This window comes from Pyrus communis, chromosome 5 (genome assembly GCF_963583255.1).
Source record: "Pyrus communis chromosome 5, drPyrComm1.1, whole genome shotgun sequence".
NCBI classification, from domain to species: Eukaryota; Viridiplantae; Streptophyta; class Magnoliopsida; order Rosales; family Rosaceae; genus Pyrus; species Pyrus communis.
Window position 1 is genome coordinate 18,252,131 of NC_084807.1, and position 23,396 is coordinate 18,275,526.

Here is a 23,396-nt window from a genome sequence, read left to right on the forward strand (position 1 = left end):
TATGGATAAGTCGTACAGGTCACTATAGGTGACTCCGACTTATATGCTAGCCATGATTGATGAGATATGTATAAGTCGTACAGGTCACAAGAGGTGACTCCGACTTATATGCTAACCATGATTAATGAGATATGTGATGAGATATGGGTGCAGTCGTACATGTCACATTAGATGACTCCGACTAATATATCATTTTGTATTGATTAAGTTCATTTGGCCTACTTATTAATGCATGGTGGAGTTAATGGACATGGAAAATCGTGGTTTTGGCCATTTTTTAGTATGGTTTGGATATATGTATATATGTTGTATTGTCTTATGGAAAATGATACGGGTTTTACATTGAGGGGCATTTCTTTTAGAGTGGTAATAACTTTAGGAAGCTTGGTTTTATTGCTCACTCACAGTCTCTGTTTGGTGCCCTCTAGGTTTTAGCTGCTGAATTTGTATTGACAAGGATCTGTGGCGAATCTTAGTATTGATAGATACTTCTAAGGGTATGATTCTTACCCAAACTTCTGTACCTTACTTATGCTCTGACGTCGTGTGTGAAATGGGTTCGCTCCCGCTCACAACACTCTGGTATTTAAAATTTTTAGGTTCAAATTTATTCACATTTTTCTACACACTACCACATTTTATGGCTTCGTCACCTTTCAGGTGTCGGCCAGCACAGCTCGATTCAGGGTCCAAGTGGACTTTCTGGATCAGGGTGTGTCAGTTTCCAATTTTTTTTATTTCTATTAAATTCCTTTTGATTTTAATTATGATTAGCGTAATTAACTTTCTTTGGCTCGGGCGAAGTCATGAGTCTTAGTATGAATATGTAGTCTTTATTTAATTACTTATGATATTATGCATGCATACTTTGAAATATTAATCACTGTGTTTAAACTGTCTTTATGTCTTAGTGATTCGCGACTATTACGATGTTTAGATAAGTAATTGGTTGCAATTCGGTCGGATATCACCGGAGGATTGAGTATTGCTTCTTTTGGTTAATAATTGTAATTTCACTTATGATGAATATCACATCTTAGGGGTTGCATGGTTTTTCAAAGAGTTTTCACAAAACTTAATGAGTCTCGCATGTTCCTATTTGATCTAAATATCACAGACAGGTTGCATGTTAGATATACTTTCTTGCTTGAATATCACAAGAAGAATATGCATTAGGAAAACATAACCTTCAAAGTTGCATGTCTAATTCATAAGTAATTGATAAAACTACATAGGATTGTTAAGGTGACGGCGGAACCCTAGTTCTTTTACAACTTTGATTTCCAAAAACAATTTTCTTTTCCTTTTCTCTTCACTTGTAAGTGAGAGGTCTTAGGTTCAATTCTCGGCAAAAAAAAATTTGAATCATATTATTGCTAGCCTATTGTAAGGTAAAGCCCAACCCCATCCCTATATTATTGCTAGTACATTGAGCTTGATTATCATTTCGTTCGTGAACGGTGAAGCTTGGTTTGCACAAGGTACATTTTATTCCATCCACTGATCAACCAGCGGATGTTCTCACCAAGGGTCTTCTGACTCTAGGGTTCAACCTACTCCAGTCCAAACTTGTCACTCAACGACCGCCAAGTTTGAGGGGGACTGTTAATATAGGAGAATCCGGTTAGGATTCTATTTGGCTATGTTATGTACATCCATACAGGCTTAGGTTTACTCGTACACCAAGTCACTTGACTTGTATATATTTGTACCTTGTGTTATCAATCAAATCAATACAGTTATAATTACAGTTCAACTATCGGGTTTTGAAGCCGCCTTAAACCCATAATGTAAAACAAACTGTGGGATCTCCCATAATATAAAAGCTTATGAACCAAAAACTTTGGAAAACAAAGTTATTACATTCTTGCAGAACGAGATTTGTAGGTAGAGAACGCAAGTTTTAAAATCCAATCCTATGCAACCGTTGAAAGAAAAAGGATTTCTCAGGCAATACGGTGGAGGTCACAGAACTGCTCAAAGGGAAAGGGAGGGTCTGAGAAAGTGCCGTTGAGGATAGCCAATGTCGTTAGCTTGTTTGCAGCTTCTGCGGCATGGACTCCATCCCAGCTCACATAGTTGTAAGGGTCACTACAAGCAGTTGCAGTCACAGATTTCCCATTGATTACCTTTGTATTTCCACAAAAAACTTGAGGGTCAAAATTATAGGCACCACCATCATGGCCACAACATGATTTTGTAGCATACTTCAAGCCTGTTTCAAAACAAAGTAAAACTAAACTTACAACATAAAAACATAAAATATACTTGATGATATGAAAAATTCTCGTTGGGCACATTATTTGACATGATATGTTGTTAGGAAATGTTCTCTTGTTAGACCGTGTGACAATTAGTAGATTGATTGTACACCACATATTAGTTTGACTTGTTTTTTAATGTGTGATCCAAATTCACAGTCTGACAATATAAGTAATGTCCATCAATTTAAGTATGGCGAAAGAAAAAAAAAAAACATTTCTCTAATGATGTAAAACCTAATTAATTGGTAAAACCTCAGTCGGGAGCCAGGGGCGGAGTCACCTTGTTATTAGAGTGGTCATTTGACCCTTCTGAAATTGTAATGAGCCTCACTAAAATAGTATGTATTATATTATAGTTTATTAACGATACGTTGTATTGTTATATATTGCCCCTTGTAGCCCACTAAACAACTTAATACGTTGTATGTAATATATTATCATTTATTAATAAAATAAAAAAAGAACATTGTAATTCATAGAGTTAGTGTCAAAAGAGCTTTTTCTGCTATGAATATATTGGAAATTGATTCCTGAAACTGAATGGGAGATATGTGGATGAATGACAACATGTTTTATGAATATTTATTAAGACTAAGGATTGTAATTTTTATATTAATTTTTCTGTATCATTTACTGTTATAGTTATTTAAAGTTGACCCTCCTTCAAAGTTTTTCTAGCTACGCCACTATTGGGAGCTATACCATGACAAGCGGGATGCCTAAAGAGCTCAAGCAAAACAGAGGAGGTGTCCACATACACGAGGGAAGCATTTGGGAGGGAGCCTCTAGTTTGGCTAAGTGCCTCCTTCAACAAGTTGTTGTCCACAACTGCTTTGTTGTAAGCAATTGAGCATCAAAATGCGTCGAGTTCTGAAGGAGGAAGCCCCGCCAAAAATGATGGATAACAACCCACTGGTGCCAGATTAAGAACCAGAAATGCACGCCCTCCTAATGTATAAAGCTCCTATAATTTTTGAAAACCAATATAAGCAAAGTTAGTTATTATTGTAACGATACAGTAATGTTTTTTTGCCGGACTAATAGTTACGCTGACATATTGTGAATTTGATTCATATATTGTAACGAAAATCCAATTTCAGTCTTTGTAAAAATGATCTTTATATTATCAAACAATCTAATAAGAGAACATTTTCAAAACATTTTTTTGTTTCTCAAATCTTGCATGCAATCTTCACTAAGGCATGCTTTGCATCTTCTCTAAAGTAGAAAAACTTTTCTACACCTGTTGCATGAAACGACATATCTCACATTGACTATATCATGCGAGTAGCACATGACCATGTATGGAATTAAGTACTGCCTCACCTTGATGGTACCAGCAATTTGGGAGACCAGAGGAAGATATTGCTTCACTCCACCAACAACGATGGCTGCCAAATTGGAGGTGAAATCGTTTTGGCCAATATGGAATGTGTAGAGTGATTTCCCAAAAATATCCAGGGAAGGAAGTCTCTTCTGTTCTAAGCAGCAACAATCACAGTCATCAGAACTAACAAAAACTCGCATACATATGTTAATCAAGACAGTTAGTCAAGACAATGTACCAACACGTATATGTTTACCTTGTTGATCCGAGGAATGGTGAAACTCTTCAACTTGGGTCTTGAATGCCTTCATTTGGTTGAGTTGGATTGCCAGAGAGAATGAGCTGGTTCCAGTGACAAACAAGGAAGTGTTCGGCAAAAGCACAGTGGATGCTAGCGTTGCAAAGTTTGCCCCATGTTTATAATCAGATCCAATTGATTTCAGATATGGACTTATAAATGGTAACCCTAGAGCTTGAGCTGCCAAGTTCAATACCAAAAGCAAAGAATCAGGAAGCATATCCACCGTTAAGTAATTTTGCATCTGACACAATCAGTTTAGCTTACCTTAAAGGCATACATATGTAAGTTAAGTCAATTAATCAGGACAGCGTATCATCTGTATGCCCCTAAGTTGAATCTCCTTCTCATAAATTAGTATAGGTTTGACTACCGCATGTATAAAAATATAACTTCATCTATGATGATTTAGATATTTTCTATATCTATATGCCTTAACATCTATATCATTGGTGATATAATTTGTGATATATAGGCAAATATCCTACAGGGCCTAATAAAACAATCCAATTGACCTGACAAATGTAGGGCCTCCCATATCCTACAGGATTAGGAAAATATCAAGCCAAGTGACAAAATTGCTGAACAAGTACAAGCACTAAACATGCCTGAAATCTGACCTCCTAATCAACTAAGTCCCCCGTTTGGCTGATAAAGCAGTGGAAGAACCCCAAACAGAAGATTGTGTGAGTTACCTAGAAAATCAACAACGAGCCTCCCATCTGTAGCCCGACCAACAGGTCTCTTGAAGTATGTCATGCCATAGGGTTCAGGTTGCGTCGGAAAAGCTGCCCAAAACCCGCCTGTATTTGAGTTCGAATCTCCAAAATTGAAAATTGCCTCGAATTCACATTTAGAATGACCTAAACCACTCAAAGTTGCCACCACTGTCATCCATACGATTAAAATCTTGTGGAGGACACAAATTTTTGGTACTCACAGGATCATTTTTTCAGTGGCTAGATAGAATGACTGATATAATACCAAGCTTACTCCAGTGTATATATACACACACATAAGGTGAGGCATATAATTACAGAGTTCAGACGCATGAAACTTTAGCACCACCATGTGTCGGTCATGCTGTCAATTTCAAATCTCATACCTCCATTAAAAGAAAATAAATGGCGTGAACTCTTCATATAATTTGTTGCATAGTTCTTCTAGATACGTTTATACAGCTATAGATATTGATGTCAATTGATTTTGTTTAGTTTTGAAGTCTAATCACTTTTAAGAGACAAGGAAAGATAAAACCCCAATGTGAAGTGTTTAAAGTGATTGGTTAAAATGTTAAATCTTCATTATTCTGACGTAAACATTTTAATTTGAAATGGAGGACGATGAGCATTGAAGATCAGAGAATTCCAATAAATGGCAAAGTGTGAACCACGAGAGTAGCTTTTGTTCTCGACTTACAATGGTAGTCGTTTTTTCTTGTTTAGAAAAGGTTTAAGGTTGGATTCTTATAGATACGAGAAACGTATGTTTTTAGATAGTGATTTTTAGACTGTCGTTTTCTTATTATTAATTATTTTGTTTGTTTCTATTTATTGCTTTTCTTTTATTTACTTAATTGTACGTCTAGAAAAAGTGGGAGGATTGGAAGAGGATAAAAAGGGGGAGCGCGAAGTTACTTCATGTATATTATGATATGCTTGGTACTTACTTGCAGCTATCCTTTTTAAGTAGTGTAGCATTATTGTGATCCTGTTGTAACTCATATAGACATTTCAACCTCTTTTTTACCATCATCGTGCAATTCACCAATGCTAGAAATCAAACCAGGACGTGCGTGAGAACTGAGACCCCTTTGAACCATGATTGGAGATGAAAGTCTCAAGCATGAGACAATCTTTCTTTGCAACCAATACATAGTTCCAATAGCGTCATTTGTCCATTAGAAGCTCGTCACACATTCAAAAAAACAGAATACTTGTCCAATAAATGGTTGCCACATAGTGAATTGGTAACAAGATAATATTTCTCCTCATGCATGGTTTTGTTTGCTTTTCTTTCTCACTGTTTTTGTGATTGGGCCTTTGAATATGAAAAAAATGATAGTGCTATTTACACCTTATTTTTTTACTTTTTTGCACTCTTATTATATTTTTGCATTTATTTTTTTCAATTCAAAAAAAAAAAAAAAAAAAAAAGATCGGATCTCAAATCTTTTGTCTTAAGGTCCACGTCAACTGGGGCCCACCAACGTGGCATTGCTATCCACGTGTCTGAAGAACCTTGTAGGTAAGGTTGCTTTTTATGGATTTAGATCATCTCCTGAGCTAATGGAGAGGATCCTCCTGACCAATCATCATGGGCCATTGGATTGGATTTTTATCCAACGGTTACAATTATTATAGAGACCCTTGTTTGTAGTTGTTAGATAAAAATTCAACGATTCATGATGATTAGTTATGAGGATCCTCTCCATTAGCTCAGGAGAGGATCCAAATCCGCTTTTTATTGCCTGGACTTATTCACCATGCCATTAAATTTTTAAAAGAAAAGAGATTCTTTTCGAATCTCTTCCATTAAGATCATCAGATCAAGTGATTTAAGCATTTGAAATTTCATCTAATAATAAAAATTTATTATAACTTTTAAGAAGTTAAAACAGGTGAATCGATGGATGAAAATTCAAAAGTTTTGATTACTTAATTCGATAACCTTAATGGAAGAGATTCGAAGAAGAACTCTTTCCTTTCTAAAAAAGAGGCTACCACGTCAGATACCTCCAATGAAATGTCCTTTTCCTAGTCCACCGCCATATACGCATCGCCGTTCATGTGGGCAGCAGATCAACGGCCCAGTTTTGCATGACGTGTTCCTTCTGACTATTTGGCCACACCAACCCCCACTTGGTCTCACATGCGCCACTCTGGTGCGGGCACTCCCATTGCAAGAGTAATTTTTGAGAAGTGTTGTATGAATCAACTCTTATTATAGTACGTATATTCATCTACTAATATTATATACGGAAATATCAATCTACGATTAATTGTTTGGAGCGAAAGTATTAACTTAACATACAAAGTTAAGGTAGCCTTTTGGGAGAGATTTAACTTTGTAGTCGAACACATTAAAAAAAAACTTTGTAGTCGAACTAAACAAAATCTGCTAGCACTAACTCATTTAATAAATTGGCTTCAAAAAAAAAAAAAAAAAAAAAAAAAAAAAAAAAAAAAAACCTCATTTAATAATTATATTGTTTTTTATTTTATTTTTGTGATTTTTTTAACAAACGATATTATCTATATTAAAAGGAGAGGTGGGCTTAGCCTCACAAGGAGCTAACAATAATATGGTTCAAATTCACGTTTGGCAATAATCGAACCTAAGACCTCTCACTTACAAGTGAAGAGAAATATCATTAGACTGTAGTACTAGTGGTCTTTGAGATTGACATAACTCCTTACTTTGATCGCTGTGATTTTAAATTAATAAAAGTGATCCCTGAGATTGTTCACCGTTAATCATTTTGGTCTTTTTGTGAAAATCTCAGTTAAATTGAAGTAACCACCAATTCACAAAAGAATCATAATGATAGACGGCGAACAATCTTAAGATCTACTTCTACAAACTTTACATTTCAGGTGAGAAATATGACATCTCAGAGACAAAAATGCACATAATGAATTAAACACTAGCAACAAAATTACTTTTGAGTTACTTTTACTTTCGATATTTTATTTTCATTTAATTTCTGTTATTTCTTATCTTCTATCCCATTATCTTTTTTATTCTTGCGTGTTCAACTTTTTAGCATTTAGATTGTTTAAATTTAAAATAGATTAGTCGACAGAATCGATGGTAGAACCGTAACGTACGTAGTATCATATGCAATTGACAAACAATTAACCTAAAAATAATTGATAATTAGGCATGCCCTAGTTTTGGTCCACCACATCAATTGGTTTTTTCCATTTTTAACGCCTTTTGTGACCGATTTGCTACCAAAATTGACGAGGTGCACCCATTCCCCAATGTGTGTAGCAAAATGAGAAGGTAGGGATGGGGAATGAGGGTTCTCTTTGGATTCTTTTTGTGAAGATTGTAGGATTTTTAAATTATGTATGTTCTTCATACATCGTACGGTCATTTTTTGTCAAGTATTATTCATATTTAATTTTAAATAAAAGTATTTAAAATGATTTCTTTTTTTTTTTTTTATGAAGAAGAAATTTATTAAAGTTTAAACCCTCTAATACAACCGTTTCCAATACAATCAAAATTAAAGACCTCCGTAGCCAAAATCGGAAGACAATAATCCGAAAAATAAGAGTTGGCAACAATGAGGCCCGTATAAGCTAATGCATCCGTCACGAAATTTGTCTCCCAATAAATATCTTCCAACTGATATGTTGAAACCCAGAAGCTAACCATTTGATATCTTCTATGATAGGTTTAAGATGCCAAGGGGGCATCCAAACAATATCTTGCACCACCTGGATGACAAGCTTAGAATCTCCTTCAATCATCAACTTCTTCACACATTTGCATTTGGCGAACAAAAGCTTAGAATCTCCTTCCTTTAAAGCAACAACCTCTGCAACCGAAATGGTGGCCCCATAAAGATTCAATGCTCCAGCACCAACAGGTTGCCCCTCTTCATTTCTAAGAACAAAAGCAGCTGCAGAATGATTCGAACTAACAGACCCATCAAAGTTTAATTTTCATATAACCATGATGAGGAGGACGCCAGCAAATGGGGTGTTGGTGGCAATCATCACCCCTAGAGATCTTCTTACAATTAACATTAAAAAAGGATAAGCCTACACTTTGCGGTAATGGAGATACTCCGAGCGGGACTATGATTCATACTTCTAAAAACTTTATTATTTTTATCATTCCACATTTGCCAACAATTCAGACGAGCTATACTAAGATCACTCAAATCATTGCACTCAGTATTGTCAATTAATTCCATCAAATCTAACACATTATTAAATTGGGGCAAATTATTCTTCCAGGAACTTACCGAGGAAAGGTTCCACATTTCTTTAGCATGCTCGCAATTAAGAAAAAGGTGATTTTGAGTCTCGTCCTCATTGCCACTCATAGGACACAATTTGTTAATATTCTGAATGAATTTACTCAATTTCATCCTAGTATGAAGTCTTTCATGAACAAGAAGCCAAACAAAATGTTTTACCTTAGAAGGTATCATTAACTTCCATATCTTCTTAAGGAGTTTCTGTCTTTTAATTTCTGACCGCACCAGAGGTACGAAACGAACACGATTTGAAGATTTCCAAGAATTTTCACAAAGAAGATCCAAATAGAATTCTCATTCAAAGATGGGTACACTAGAATGTAGCACCCACGTGGATGTAAGTGGTGACACGTTAGCCATTTCAAGATCTCTAGAAAGTATCGACAACATGATATTTGAAAAGGGTTCTTCTTTAGATCTCTTCCTCCTAATCCATCAAATCAGGAAATTTATGCCATTAAAATGTGAATATCTACAAAGAGGGATCCATTTTAAAAATTATAATAACTTTAGTTTTTTGATCAAATTTTAATAGTACAGATTCCTTAATTTGATGGTTTAGAAGGAAGGGATCCCAAGAATCTCATTCCATGATATTTGAGCTGGCTACGCAATCGGTGCTCGCCTGCACCCCACATCCTTTCCGAGTCAATCTACGTGGAACACGTCAGCCGACGGGACCACAGACACCGACATGTGCGGAAACGGGTAGGGCCCAGCAGGAAGTACGTGTTGAGATGGGTGCGTTGCCCATTTGTTTATTCTCTTTTTGTTTAAAGGAAGGAAAGGCCTCGTTGGCAGTTGCACAGTTCCATACTTTCTCCCTCTCTATCTCTTACGTGTCGTGTCGATCTCCTCGCCGTCGGATGGGATCAATGTAAACCGTCGATTGTATTTGCGTCAGGGTGGGACCCATGCGACATTTGACCGAATATATGAGTTTCATTTTCTAACGTATCTGGGATGGCGACTGAGGCGAGGCATTGGGCGTGACGCGATGGTGAGGTAGAAGATGGAGATGTGGTGGAAGGCGGGCGGAGTGCGGTGGCGATTGGGTAAGATTCGAGTCAAAACGGCAGGATGCGTCAAACAAGGAGTGGACGCCGCGTGGCTTGCTTTGCATGTCAGAACAAACGTTTTTTTACATCATCTACATTGCACAGGTATTGGAGACATCTCTCACAAAAAATATGATACATTTGTATTTAAGTCGTATTTGTTAATTTAACCTGCTGTGAAAAATGTTATTGTTAGTTAGTTATACCAAAGTTTTTATGCAACATTTGTGTGACTAGAAATGATATTCAAGCGTGATTAATTCTTACAATATTTCAGTCTAATAAGAACTCACTTCCTGTATTGGTTGTCGTCATCAGCATTTTCCAATAAGCCGAAAAGGATAACCAATAAAAGATCGATTTTGGTTTTTATAAAATAAAAATGTTAAAGAAACCATATTTTCAGATAATATTTTACTGATTAACTATCAAAATATGATATAAAAACAGCATCTTCCTCACTCTTTTCATAAAATTATATCGGAGGATCAATGTTGTCCAATAAGAATGATCTCAAAGAACGTTATCCAATGAGAAACAACAATGCAATCAAAATATGGGGAATTGTGCAATAATTTAACTAAAGGATAATGCTAAATAAACTAAATTTATACATAAAACTTTATAAATTACATGGTATAAAGTTGATGATTGAAGTATTATTTAAGCGTTAATAAACATGCTTATTTATATTAATAATCCAATATTTAACTTGTAAATTTTGTTTATAAATTTAATAACAATATCAGTAATTAAATTATGAAAAACTATCTATAGATTAATCAAAAGCATATTTATGCAACAATGGCATGTGGCATATAGCTTGGATCCGCACGTCATGACTTTTGAAAATCATGTCCCGCCGGGCGCCAGGTAAAATATCTGCCAAATCACATTTTAAAAGAAAAATCAGATCCTTGTTACATAGAGAATCTTAATCTAAGCATCTCACTATCTTGTTAACGTGTGGCTCAAAGACCCCATTTAGTGGAACCTTTCTTTTGATGATAATTTCTACTACTAAGTATTATGATCTAATAATATTCTTCTTCATTTGCAAGTAAAAAATTTTAATTCGATTATCGTCAAAGATCGAGTTGGACCAGAACCCGGAACGCATAGATCAAGTGGCCGCTAGACACGTGTACGGACAAGCTGACGCCGGAATAAATAAAAAAGGCCAGCGCGAATGTCGACGGGCCAGCTCAACAACCACTACACGACTTCGTATATACGGTGTACCGTATACGCCCTCCCTCCATACGACACGTGTTCCGTGACGTGGCCGTTGGCTTGGCGCTCTTCTTCTTCCTCCACCTCCCCCTCCCTCTTGTTCTTCTCCTCCATCACTCCCTCTCTCTATTGTTTTCCTTTGCGATATAAAACGAGCTCTTTCTCTCCAAATTTTTAGAGAGAAGGAAAATGCAAGGGTTGTGAAGCCTGGTCGCCATTGAAGACAGTTGAAGCTTTGAGAAATTTGAAGCAAATTCTGCAGTTTTTTTGCTCTTTTTAGCTTTGATTTCGGACGTCGGGAGGGGAAGATTCGGAATTGAGAGTTCAAGGTACGTTGAATTTGGAGTTCCGGTTGATTTTTTTACGTTTGGATTGTGGCTAAGGCTCTGTTTGGTTGCTGAGAAAATGGATAAAGTAAGGGGAAAGGGCATAATTTCTTTGTTACTTGAACGGAATTACGGTGAGAAAAGGTGTAGGTAGATGAAGGAATTCAAAGTATGCGTCTTTATATTTTTTTCCGTCAGCTTGAGATTTTCTTAGCAACCAAACAGAGGATTAGAGTGGAATAGTTTGATTGATCTGGAAGAAATCTCTTTTTTTTTTTTTTTTTCTTTTTTCCTTTGAAGTAGGATAAATTAGCGATTAATATAGTTTTACTTAGTTGATGAACACTCACCAAAGAGCTAATGCTAATGCTATTGCTGCTACAAAATTTGGTAAATGAATGAAGTCTCAATTGTTGTTCTAGTGTGAAGTATTCAGCACCGTCTTCAATCGGTTTTCCAAATTTTCCGCAGATATCCGATTCCTCTGGTTTCGACCGGTTTGTTTTTGATTTGGAAGATATGAACTCCATTTCGTATGTGCATCAAGCAATCTCAAGTAACATGTTGTTTTCTTGTCGTTGCTTTAGCGTTAATTGAGTTTGTTTATGGAGGCGAATCGATTCATGGGTCTTAATTTATTTCTGAAAGAGCGTAAGAAAGGTTGGCTGATAGATGTACGCTAACTTCTTCTATGCAAGGCATCGGTAAAATATAGTTTGTTGAAAAGTGTGCAAGTAGCGGAAACTTATAAGCATATTTCTTATCTCAGATGAGAAAATCTTTACCAAAATTTGTCATCTTTGAGTCATACATTTGCCTATTGGTTTGCTAGTTTTTGTTTTCGCCTTTTCGGTCACTGTGGGTGTGCTAATTTATGCTGTGTGCAGTCTGGACAGATGAAAGGAGTGATGCTCTAATCAAGGAAGATCGCGATACTTCTTCACGTTATCATTGAATAAGCCATTGTCTTTATCCATGGGAAACGATGATGATGCAAAGTCTGCTAAATCCGAAAAATCATCCTCGCCTCTGCCGGGAGTATGCACATATACATTGTTGTTTTTGTGATATCCTTAGTGGTTTACTATAGGGGCTTGTTTCTAAGTATTTCACGATCGTTTTATACTGACAGGATCAGACAAATCATACAAACCAGACCAATACGCAAGTCTGTCCTGATTGGGGAGCCATGCAGGTTACGCCTTTGTTTTGCATTTTTGCCCGAACAACTTTCAGTGGAATTATATTTTACCGTTTCATGTGAACTGATTCGGGCCAAACCCTTGTACCTTCAGGCTTATTATGGTCCCAGAGTTGCTCTCCCTCCATATTATAACTCAGCTATGGCTTCTGGGCACCCTCCTCATCCCTATATGTGGGGACCACCACAGGTACTTTCTTTTTCTTCAAAGTGGTTCAAACATTCAATTTAAGTTAGCAATTGCCTATGCATGCTGGAATATACTGTATGAGAAGTTGTTGACTTGTTAATTCTTTCAGCATATGTTGCCACCCTATGGTGCACCTTACGCAGTATACTCGCATGGAAGTGTTTACGCACATCCGGCAGTTCCCCTTGTAAGTTTAAATTTTCATCATTTTCGTTGAAGATCCTACATTTCATCAGACTTTCTGTTTGCTTCGCAGTTTGGAGAGTGATTTATTGATTTTTAAAGTTCCCCAACTTTAGTGCTATACCTTTTGAAAGCGGAGGCTAGATTGTATTTGCCCTACATTCTTTACTATTATTGTGTAACCATATTTGTACTAGTACTTGCTGGACATTCCAATTGCCACTGATCTCCCCATGCTTCCCCAATGGAAATGAATAAGCATTGCCATTTCCTTATGTAGAGTTAGATATAGCTCCCAATCAATAATTTATAACTCCGTCCACCCTATTTGGTTAAAAGTTGTTGCACAATCCAGTGCCTTCCACGTCCCTCCCCCTTTTTTCCCGTGTGATATAACTGTAATATTTACAAGACTGGAAGTTTCTTATGCATTAACGAATTGTTTTTCCTGATATAGGCATCCCATGGTCAAGGTGTTCCACCCTCACCTGCTGTAAGTGAAGTTTCACCTTCTGATTTGCATATGGCCATAGACAGAGTGTTTCATCTTTATCTTTGAATGTAACTCTATTGTGGTGCAATAATGCAGGCCGCGACTCCTTTGAATATGGAAACACCTACAAAGTCATCTGGTAATACAGAACGAGGGTTAATGAAAAGGTTGAAAGAATTTGATGGGCTTGCAATGTCAATAGGCAGTGGTAATGTTACGAATGCTGAAGGTGGAGCTGAACAGAGTCTCTCCCAGAGGTTTGTAAACCACTTTATCTTATTTCTTCCTTTTGTTGGTCCACCTTTTAGATATGCCCCTTCTAGCGCACCACTCTGGTCCACTCTCTGGTGGACTGGAATTCTCCTTTTGCTCACGTGTATCGGAAAATTAGTTCACTAGGCTCTGCCTTTTTCGTGTGAATATATTGTTTATGGGCTAATTTTGTGACTTTGTTACCATGTTAACAGTTCTAGAACTGAAGGTTCTAGTGATGGAAGTGATGGGAATACTGCTGCGGTGAGGACTTCTTCATTTGCTTGTAGCATGTTTCTGCTATACCGTCCCCTTTTCTTCACTTGATTTGAATATTCTATGTATATTTATTGATGATTAATAGTGAAGTTAAATTGCACTATCTGCCTGTTTTATGTCCAGGCAAATCAAACCAGAAGAAAAAGAAGTCGTGAGGGAACACCAGCCACTTGTATTACTTTGTTCTTCACCTAGTGTTACATCTTGATGAACAATAAAGTTGGCCTGCAATCAGTATCTTTTTTTAGTAAATATCTCTTATTTCATAAAGCTTAAAATCATAAGATGTGAGTCAATTGTTGTTTTACATCCAAACACACTCCCTCACATGCGAACATCTCTCCACCACTTAACTGAGACTTTGATAGGTAATATTTTTAGAGGTTTAAAATCAGGATCCTCCGCTTTGATGCAGTGATAGATTCACTGGTGTTTTACAGTACACAAAATCTTAAGTTGTTTGTTTTAACCTGCTTTGGACACGTATTTTTGCTCAATATTTGTTCCAGCAGCTGGAGATAGGAAGACTGATATGCAGCCTGGTCCAGTTTCTGCTAAGGAGGCAAATGCAGCTACTGATAAAGTGTTGGGTGTAACTATTGCTGCTGCTAATATCCCGGGAAAAGTGGTAGGACCAGCTGTTTTTCTTGGTGTGACCAAGGTGTTGGAACTCAATAACCCACCTATCTTGAACTCAAAGACGAGTCCTACCTGTGTTCCACAATCCTGTGCAGTTTTGCCTCCTGAAACCTGGATAGATGTATGGTTTGCGCATGTCACTTTGTAGTTGTTAGATATGCTTTAGTTTCTCATACTTCATCCAAGTTTTGCACCACCGAATGTAACTTATGGTAGCTTGATTATGATTCGCAGAATGATCGGGAGATTAAACGGGAAAGGAGGAAACAATCAAATCGGGAATCTGCTAGAAGATCCAGGTTGAGGAAGCAGGTATGGAAATTGTGAAAGAGCCATATAATAATATTCTATTTGTAGAATGTGTTCATAATAATGAAGATATGATGCTAATGCTTATTCCGTCCAGGCTGAGACTGAAGAACTTGCACAACAGGTTGACGCCTTATCTGCAAAGAATGTGGCACTTAAATCTGAAATAAACCGATTAACAGAGAATTCTGCTACACTCAAGCTAGAAAACACTACATTATTGGTTCGTTCACATGCTATTTCAGAATCATTTCTTTCCTTGGAGATTGATGAAAATTTATTCGGCCGTTGTTCTTGTGCTAACTTACATTCTTTTCTCAACATACTAGGATAAACTGAAAAATGCACGCGCAGGAAGAATGGAAGATATCATCATGAACATCGATGATAAGAGGGTCCAGCCTTTCAGTACCGAGAACCTACTGTCAAGAGTTAATAACGCAGGTTCCGTTGCTAGGGATGCTGAGAAAGACGGCGACAATGACATGTATGAGAAAAACAAGGGGGCAAAGCTGCACCAACTCCTGGACGCGAGTCCAAGGGCAGATGCAGTCGCCGCTGGCTGATCAATAGACCGGTAATTTGTGCAGTTTATTTAGTTATGTAGTTTTGGCATATTACAAGCCCAAAATTACTGCTAAAAATTAGCCGGAGAACGCAACAGCTAAACCGCTTGGAATTGCGGTGAAAGCTGAGGCTCTAATTTTTACAGTGTGGTTAGTTATCTCATGGAAGAAGTAATGGCTTATTTTTTTCTGATTTAATCTTTGAGTTAAAAGACTAGAATTCAGATGTGCTGGAATGGCCACTGAAGGGTGATGTACATTGAAGAGTGGAGAGATTTAGAACAGAACAACCAGCCCTAATTATATGCGTGTGTGTGTGTGATGTAAACTTAACAGTTAAATGTGATGACTCTGCAATGTCAATGTATGCTTTTATTTGTGACGCATTTTAAAATACTCGTCTCCATCTCTTTCATCACGTGATATTATGGAATATTGAATAGATATGAACATAGCACGTGTCTAACTAGTTGCAGACAAGAAAACAAGTTTGTCATGCTCATGTCTAGCGACCAACGTGAGATGTAACTGTTGAATAACATGAAAACTTTAGTATGACTTAATAATTGCGTAGCAACCATGGGTCTGTTGTCCTCATTTTTGTGTTTTCATTGTGTCTTCTTGTTAATTTTTCGATACTTGTCCCAGTACTTAATCCACAGTTAAACTCTGAAGTTTTTTTATTTGGTAATTAAAAATTAAAGAACAAAACTAAAAAATACAATGAAATACGGGAGCGTATTCTTAATCAAAATCAATCTCCTTCTCGATTCTCATCTCTTAAACCCTATCTGAGTGAGGAGGATTATTATAGCGGGTGAAGGATCAGACTTCTTGCAATTCGTACAATTGAAATCGGAGAACCCGTGGTGGTTATGGTTAGGGCCACCATTATTTGATGCGACTCTAAGTTATTGGGCTTTTGTTAGATCAATTGGACCAGCTATTGTTGTTGTTATCTATTAGGCTCATTACATATGTAATACCATTAAACTTGTTTACATCTCAAACCCTAGCTATTTTTTGGTGTATTTAAACCCCTTTTATGACGTAAAGAGAGACTAGGAATGAAGATAGGAATTTACTTTGATTTCTTTTCCATTTTCTGCTTTTACTTTCTTGCAATTTTCCTTTTATCATGTCTGATCCTATTATTGTTTCCGGCAAAGCGCTTGCAGAGGTCATCATTAGACTACATTGCAAGGTTCATATAAGTTTCAGATTTGTATATGGGAAATTTTATTTGAACCCACAGTTCTTACCTCTACACCCAACTAAATAAATTTATCTACCAAACTTCCAAATTTGTCCTTGAATAAATAAAAATGAAAAACTAATTTTATAACCCTAAAACACAAACAACAATAATCTCTCTACACCCTTTTTATTTAATCCAGTGAACACAACCCTTTTTATAGAGAGAGAAAAAAAAAAGTGTAAGGGGATGGTGGGTGTCGACAATTTTGGAGAAGGGTTGCTGGCGTTAGGGTTAGATTCATCGGATTAGATAAAATGGGTGTAGAGAGAGAAATTTTTTATGTTTGTGTTTGGGTTTATAAAATTGTTTCTTCTTCCTTATTTATTTAAGGGTGAATATGGAAGTTTGGTAGACAATTTTTTCTAGTTAGGTGTAAAAATAAGATGGTTGGGTTCAAATAAAATTTCTTTTTGTACAATTAATTTGGAGCAGATCGAACTGTCTACTTTACTGGGTGGGATTGAGTAGGAAAATGGAGGGTTAGGTAAATTATCGAAAGGGCAATTGGCTGAAGCTCACTCCTTCTCTGTCAATTAAGAGGTATTGTTGGTTTACCCCTTTAAACTTGTATTGTAACATCCCACATCGCCCAGGGGAGTGATCCTTAAATGTATATTCCCATCCCTACCTAGCACGAGGCCTTTTAGGAGCTCACTGGCTTCGGGTTCCGTAGGAACTCCGAAGTTAAGCGAGAAGGGGGCTAGAGCAATCCCATGATGGGTGACCCACTGGGAAGTTGCTCGTGAGTTCCCAAAAACAAAACCGTAAGGGAATGGTAAGCCCAAAGCGGACAATATCGTGCTACGGTGGTGGAGCGGGCCCGGGAAGTGTTCCGCCCCGGGCCGGGATGTGACATGTATAGAACTGTCAAACTTTAATTTTAACTAATTACCCTCTAAACTTGTAAAATTAGCCAATTTCTCTTTAAACTTTACTTTTAACCGATTACCTTCTAAACTTTTATAAATATCTAATTCTCCCGTTGGCGTTAGATTTTTAAAACTTTCATTCAATTTCTTATCCACTAAATTTTTCCCTATTTTTGCCCTCATACAGTGGTCAGGTGTTGTTCTCATGATCAAAATGGATGAAAATTTGGCTATTTATAAAAGTTCAGGAGGGTAATTAGCTAAAATTAAAGTTCAAGGGAGAAATTGGTTAATTATAAAAGTTCAAGGGGATAATTAGCTAAAATTAAAGTTCATATGAGAAATTAAGTTGTATTCAAGTTCGGGGCAAATCGACAAATATGCCATCAATTAATGCCATAATTCCTGAATATGAGAATTTTGTTTTTTTTTTTTAACACACGATATCTACACTAAATGTCACATCCCAGCTCGGGCCCCCACCACATCCCGGGCCTGACTCCACCGTAGCACGATATTGTCTGCTTTGGGCCCAGACCACGCATTCACAATTTTGTTTCTGAGAACTCACATGAGAACTTCCTAGTGGGTCACCCATCGTGGGAATGCTCTTACCCGAACTCGCTTAACTTCGGAGTTCCGATGGAACCTGAAGTCAGTGAGTTTTCAAAAGGGCTCGTGCTATGTAGATATAGGAATATACATATAAGGTTTACGTGATCCACTCCCCTAGGCGATGTGGGATGTTACAATCCACCTCCCTTAGGGGCCCAACATCCTCGTCGGCACACTTGCCCAGGGATTGGCTCTGATACCAAATTGTCACATCCCGGCCCAAGCCCCCACCACATCTCGGCCCCGACTCCACCGAAGCATGATATTGTCCGCTTTGGGCCTTGACCACGCCCTCATGGTTTTGTTTCTGGAAACTCACACGAGAACTTCCTAGTGGGTCACCCATCATGGGAATGCTCTCACCCGAACTCACTTAACTTCGGAGTTCCGATGGAACCCAAAGTCAGTGAGTTCCCAAAAAGTCTTGTGCTAGGTAGAGATGAGAATATACATATAAAGCTTACATGATCCACTCCCCTATGCGATGAGGGATGTTACACTAAAGGGATGGTGGGAATGACTAAGCATCATAATGAGCTAGCAATAATATGGTTCAAATTTGCATTTGGCGAGAATCAAACCTAAGACCTTTCACTTAACACCACTTACCAGTTAAGAGAAATACCACTAGACCACTTACCAGTTAAGATGAATACCATTAGACCGTAGTATTAAGTGGCATGAAGATAAGTGTTTTTATATCACCTTTTTGCGTTTTTATTTTTGCTTTTTAAACATTATTGGATACTTGGAAGACCCGAAGATATTAGAAAACAAAAAATTTATTTCAACCCTATAACATTTCTCTACACCAATTTATTGTCCACACTTGTATTACTTTTAATTAAACTATCAATATCTTTTTAAACTCAAATTTTCTACCTAAATTACCCTCATAAAACCAATTTAAATCTCATATATGTTTGTGCTATAATTAATATGATTTTGAAAAGTAAACCTTAAAAAAATTGAAAACAAACGAAAAATACTTGCATAAATTGCGTCGTACCTTAGTTGAAGGATTCAAAACTTCAAAATCATTATGGGTAAAAAAGATCTTGCTTATTTTTACTAAAGCATCTTTGGGTTTTAGCTAGGATGAACATAAAATAAAGATTGCGTAATGGTAGGATTTGATTATTGGGTTTGGGATTTTTTATAAGTTTTAGTTTTCTTGTATATTTCATCTTGTACTTGATAGTAGTATGCAATAGGGGTAAAAAAGATAATTTAGATTTAAAATTTAAGTTGAACGTAGAGAAAAGCTATATGGGTTTAAATAAAATATCCCTTAAAAATATTTCCATACTATTGAGATTTGGGAAATTTTATTTGAATCCATATCTCACTTTACACCAACTTGGAATTTAAATGTGAATTGTCTTTTTTACCTTATTGTATAACTACCATAAAGTATAAGATGAAATTAACACTTAAACTAAAATTTATCAATATACCCACACCTAATAATCAAACCCTAACCATTACATAATCTTTCTTCGATCTATTCTAGCTAAAACCTAAGACGCTCTCATAGAGAAAAGCAAGCTCTTTTTAATGGATGGATGGTGATTTTGAAATTTTGCATCCTCCGATTAATATATGGTTCGATTTATGCAAGTTTTTTAAATTTGATTTTAGTTATTTGTTTAGGGTTTAGTAGTACGTATTGCCTGCAAAAAAGAAACCCAAGTTTGTGTGCTAAACAAAAGAAAGAAAAAAGGGATTTATGCCCTAGCTTTTGCCGTGAGAAAGAGGGGGAGTTAAACGAATAAGGGTCTTTGATTGGTGGGGTTATGCTAAAATTAAGCTTGCATCCATGCGATGTTCCATGGGGTGCATGCTTCATTCCAACGTGTTTTTTTTGTGTAAATAAAAAATGGTTCTTGATTGGTGGGTTTAATTCTCACCAGTTCTTATTAATTTCGATTTTGATTTCTATTGAATTATGAAGAATTGAAGGGAAAGACAACAAACTTGTCGGAAGGAGAAAACGTCAATGGAGAGAGAAAATATGCTTTGATTTTGGGTTTTTATTCCTTAAAAGGGTGAACTGCCAATTTAGTCCTTGAACTATCACTGCAGTGAAAATTAGGTTCCTGAATTATTTTTTCGATAAAATCAGTCCCTTAATTCATTACAAGCTGCTTTATGTTCAACGCTTTTTATTCAATTTTTTTTCCATTTAAAGTCATAACACATTATAGAGGGTAATACTGTCATTTCATCGCCTATAAGCGCTTCAAGTTGCATATAGATTGTGGACATAGTGTCTAATGTACTATCCAAAGTTAACTTCATACACTATTTCTTAGAAAAAAAAAAGTCCTTAAACTTGTGAAAACTACCAACCCACCTTACAAAGTGTATTACATGCAAGTCATGTGAGTTTAATTGACGAAAAATTTAATAAAATAGCTTCAAATCTAATATTAGGAATGTAATTGGCAAATTTTTGTAGTTTAGGACTGATTTTTCTTAAAAAGTAATTTAGGGACTTAATTTTCACTCAGATGATAATTCATGGACACTTTGTCATCTTACAGTTTAATTTCAAAGTGAGACTCTTTGTCATCTCACAGTTTAATATCAATTCATGTGATAACAATATAAAACATTGTGCCAAAAAACATGAGGTAACAAAGAGTTTATGATAAGTTCCAATTTTAAGAATTAAAATCTGCAGTTCACTCAGATGATAATTCAAGAATTAAAACTGGAGAGCAAATTTGATGTAGAATGAAGTTATACAGATTCAAATAAAATTTCTCTTGATATTTTCATTATTATAAAAAAAAATAGTAGTACATCCATAGAGAACAGATTGGGGCAGAGATTTGCTCAATACTCTTTTAACAAACAGATGGGGAGAAAAAAGTGAAGATTGGCTTTGAGAAAGCTGAAGACAAAAATTGTACAAGATTAATGGTGTTGTTACTGCATATATTAGGAGAGTAGAGATTACGATTCAGATTGCTGACTTTTGCTAGAGTTTGAGATAGGGGCATCAAGAAGAAGGTTGACATATGCTCGCATATTTAATTGTATATTTGAGTTCTTTTTTAATTGTTAAATGCAAAAAAAAGAAAAAAAAAAAAAAAAAAAAGAAAAAAAAAAGAGGTTAACAAAGTTCTCTCAATTAAGTCATGAGACAATGTGTCAAAATATTAGCAAAGAGATACAATGGAAACACATAAATGAAGACAGCTGACCTAAGACCATACACACCAGTGTTGTGGTTACATTAGAAATTTATTCCTTATAAAGCATGTCTCAAGTACATAGCGAGGTTACAATCATACTAAAAATTTCTCCTTTATAAAGCACATGTCTAATGTTTCATTTACATGTGATGATTTGGATGATTCATAATGCATAAGGGGAGTGGGAATTCAGTCCATTGAAATGTCAAAGAACTATCTTAAAATTGGAACTCATCATAAACTCTTTGTTACCTCATGTTTTTTTGGCACAATGTCTTATCATAAACTTTTTGTTACCTCATGTTTTTTGGCACAATGTTTTATATTGTTATCACATGAATTGATATTAAACTGTGAGATGACACAGAGTCTCACTTTGAAAGAGTTTCTTTACCATTTTTCTTCAGTCAAAAAACAAAAAAAGGGAAGCGGACAAAGACGAAAGGTTGAACGTGGACCTGGACAAAAGGACACAAGTAAAGCAAAGACAATGTGGAATGAGAAAACATAATACCTTAGACGTAAACTAAAACGAGTTTCTTCCTGTCATTTGAGCCAAATGTATATCGATATTGAATTGAAAGCATCCTATTTTTGAATACTATGTGAAACTTTCACACATGCAACTCCTAGTTCAAGAGTCTTTTTATAACCTCCCTTTTTGCTTAATATGAAGAATTCTCCCTAATATTCTTTTTAGGGTAGAATTGTCACTACATCGTTAGCACATAATACATATAGTCCTCTTAATGAAGCTATTATAAGTATCGGTGATACTTAAACGCAGAATTTCTCCCGACAAAGTAAAATCTCAAGAATATTAATCACAAGTCCTATTGCAACCACAAAATAAAAACAATTTGACAATATAATACAGTAATACTCCGACTTGATTAATATATCGACCAACCATACAATTACTACTGTCCAATGTTTTAAAAGACGCGCTCTGAGGCGCGCCTAGACGGCTTTGGAGGCGGGGCAGGAGTGATAACGCCTCTGCCCAGTGGGAGTGGGGGAAAACTTGCCGAGGTGTGGTCGAGGCGAGACTATGCGGCTGAGGCGCGCCTAAAGGCGGTTGGCGGGTGTTCCTAGATCCATCCGCGACCCAAAATCGAAATAGAATGCTCTGTTTTCAGGCTCTGCCATCTGGGTTTAGGGTTGCAGGTGTGCGGCGTCTTCACGAGGAAGACGACCGCGAAGAAGAAGACGGAATTTTTTTCTTTTTTTTTAAAGACTTGGTCCAAAACGACGTCGTTTTGGCCAAGTCTGTTTTTCTTTTATTTTTAAAACCCCAAGAGTCCCTGTTTGCTCTGTTTTTCTCACCTGTTTCCTCTGTTTTTCTCACTTGTCCCCTATTATTTAAGGTCTCGTAAGGCTTCGCCTCACGCCTAGGCCGGGCTATCCCTCGGACGCCTTGCCCACGCCTCACGCTTTTAATACATTGCTACCGTCTCATAAAAATCATTCATCTTGCTCACTAGAACCACCTCAATATATCCAAATTAATGTCAAAATCCTTGGCCAAAAGCAAACTCAACACCCCACAATAAACATAGGAGGACACAAATGCTGTCATTTTCAGTTCATATTCAAAGTTGGCACTCACTGGATCAAAAAAGAGCTGCCGAGGTTGGTAAGGTCCAAATAAATGGCTTCTCAAACATTTAAAACTGCATGGTCTCCATCTCAAACTTGGACCCTCAAACTTCCGTTCTATTTACTTTATAAACATTGACCGCTCGTACGGTGTTCATGTACTTCTCGTAGCTCCACGTCCCTACTCCTTCCTACCAGGTCTCTGCAAAAAACCACTGTTTTTTTTTTTTTCTTCCCA

The 23,396-nt window shown here is 36.6% G+C and overlaps 1 protein-coding gene and 1 pseudogene across 1 annotated transcript; one reads left to right on the plus strand and one right to left on the minus strand.

Moving 5' to 3' along the window:
- Nucleotides 1-1,725: 1,725 nt before the first annotated feature.
- On the minus strand, nucleotides 1,726-11,290 carry LOC137734338 (GDSL esterase/lipase At4g01130-like; annotated as a pseudogene).
- Nucleotides 11,291-11,298: 8 nt separating this feature from the next.
- LOC137734821 (common plant regulatory factor 1-like) lies at nucleotides 11,299-15,997 on the plus strand. The gene is made up of 13 exons (XM_068474113.1): nucleotides 11,299-11,505; nucleotides 12,390-12,540; nucleotides 12,635-12,697; nucleotides 12,798-12,893; nucleotides 13,003-13,080; nucleotides 13,534-13,569; nucleotides 13,666-13,826; nucleotides 14,037-14,085; nucleotides 14,224-14,272; nucleotides 14,610-14,860; nucleotides 14,974-15,051; nucleotides 15,146-15,271; nucleotides 15,378-15,997. The coding sequence occupies exons 2-13, from the start codon at nucleotides 12,478-12,480 to the stop codon at nucleotides 15,612-15,614; spliced, it is 1,287 nt and encodes a 428-aa protein (XP_068330214.1). The 5' UTR covers nucleotides 11,299-11,505; nucleotides 12,390-12,477; the 3' UTR covers nucleotides 15,615-15,997.
- Nucleotides 15,998-23,396: the final 7,399 nt, after the last annotated feature.